At 45.9% G+C, this 1,548-nt stretch overlaps 1 protein-coding gene across 1 annotated transcript; it reads right to left on the minus strand.

The window, feature by feature from the left end:
• Window positions 1–199: 199 nt before the first annotated feature.
• LOC119587541 (glycine-rich cell wall structural protein 2-like) lies at window positions 200–1,219 on the minus strand. Its single transcript, XM_037936264.1, has 2 exons — window positions 1,208–1,219; window positions 200–1,078 (listed from the first exon to the last, which is right to left on the minus strand). Exons 1-2 carry the CDS (start codon window positions 1,217–1,219, stop codon window positions 200–202), a joined length of 891 nt encoding a protein of 296 aa, XP_037792192.1.
• Between the last annotated feature and the right edge of the window lie 329 nt (window positions 1,220–1,548).

Below are 1,548 nucleotides of genomic sequence, written 5' to 3' on the forward strand. Positions count from 1 at the left end.
ATTATTTAATCCACCATTAGTAATACCATTTATATCTATCAAGTGGACCATGATTTTAGACTGCTTCTTTAAGGGTAAGATAATACACATTGTTCTTGATTTTTTTACTTGGAAAAAGTAACAACAACAAAACAGAAAATATAAATACACTTCAAAGTGACGTCAATGATTAACATGACTCAGTCATTTATAAGTTTTTTTACGGTGCAGAATAGGCGTTTGAAGGGGCTGGAGGGCTATAGCTACCACCAAGACCACCGCCTGAACCGCCGCCAAATCCACCACCGGAACCGCCGCCAAATCCGCCACCAGAACCACCGCCAAGTCCACCGCCGGAACCACCGCCAAATCCGCCACCGGAACCACCGCCAAATCCGCCACCGGAACCACCGCCAAATCCGCCAGATCCTCCGCCTCCGCCGATGACTTGACCTCCGCCGTTGGCAGCCGCTTGAAGAGCAGTCTGGAGATCAACTCCAATGGGCAGCTGAGGGTTATCTCCTTCAGCATAGTTGACGAAGTAAACCTCAGGGTTGGACGGTGGAGGAGCTGTCACTTCGATCACTTGCTGTCCTCCTCCTCCATCGTCCTTGTTCAGGACGTACACCACGCTCTGTTGCCTTGGTGGAGGAACGATGATTGGCTCAGGCGCTGCTCCCTTCTCAGGAACGCGGACGAATAGGATGTTGTGGTCGATTCTTGGTGGAGGAATATTTGGTGGTGGACCACTTTCTTCTTGCTGTTCGGGAGCGTCATAGACAAATACGTTGCGTGAGATTATGGGGACGACACAGGAACCGTCAACATGAAGAATCTCTCCTGCACTGCATCCTCCTCCTCCATATCCAGATCCTCCACTATTACTTCCACCTCCAGAAAATCCACCACCACCGGAGAATCCTCCACCACCGGAAAATCCTCCTCCACCAAAGAATCCTCCGCCTCCTCCGGAGAACCCTCCACCTCCACCACTGGAGAATCCTCCTCCGCCAGAGAATCCTCCGCCACCTCCACTTCCACCTCCACTACCGTATCCGTCGGGCGCCGCCCCCGCAATAGCGATGAAAAGTGAGGTGATCTGTAGAAGAATTTTTATATGGATGTATTACTATAGTGTTGAATATGCATTCATTATGTAGCACTAATGGCACTTGTGAAATATGAGATCTACAGTAAACTTCACACTACCTGAAAAATCACAACTCACCAAAAGCTTCATGGTGGGTGACTGTGCCTATCCACTGCGATCAGCTTCTTATATACGGTCTTTCACATGTCCAATACTTGCCCCCTCGCGAAACCACGTGGGCTTCTTAATCTACAACCATTACAAAGCATTTTTTTTTCGTTACAACAGTGCAAGTGAAAGATTTTTAGAAAGATATTAAAACAAGTTACAACGAAACTGTTTATATTTCTTCCATAGCGCAAAATTATATAAATGTATCAAATTTCAGAAAAAAAGGAAATGAAGATAGAAAAGGAATGTTCATTGTTTATTGAAAGAAGGTTAATATAAATCCACATTATGTTTATGATCTTGATGAA

Source organism: Penaeus monodon, chromosome 22, assembly GCF_015228065.2.
Source record: "Penaeus monodon isolate SGIC_2016 chromosome 22, NSTDA_Pmon_1, whole genome shotgun sequence".
Taxonomy (NCBI): Eukaryota; Metazoa; Arthropoda; class Malacostraca; order Decapoda; family Penaeidae; genus Penaeus; species Penaeus monodon.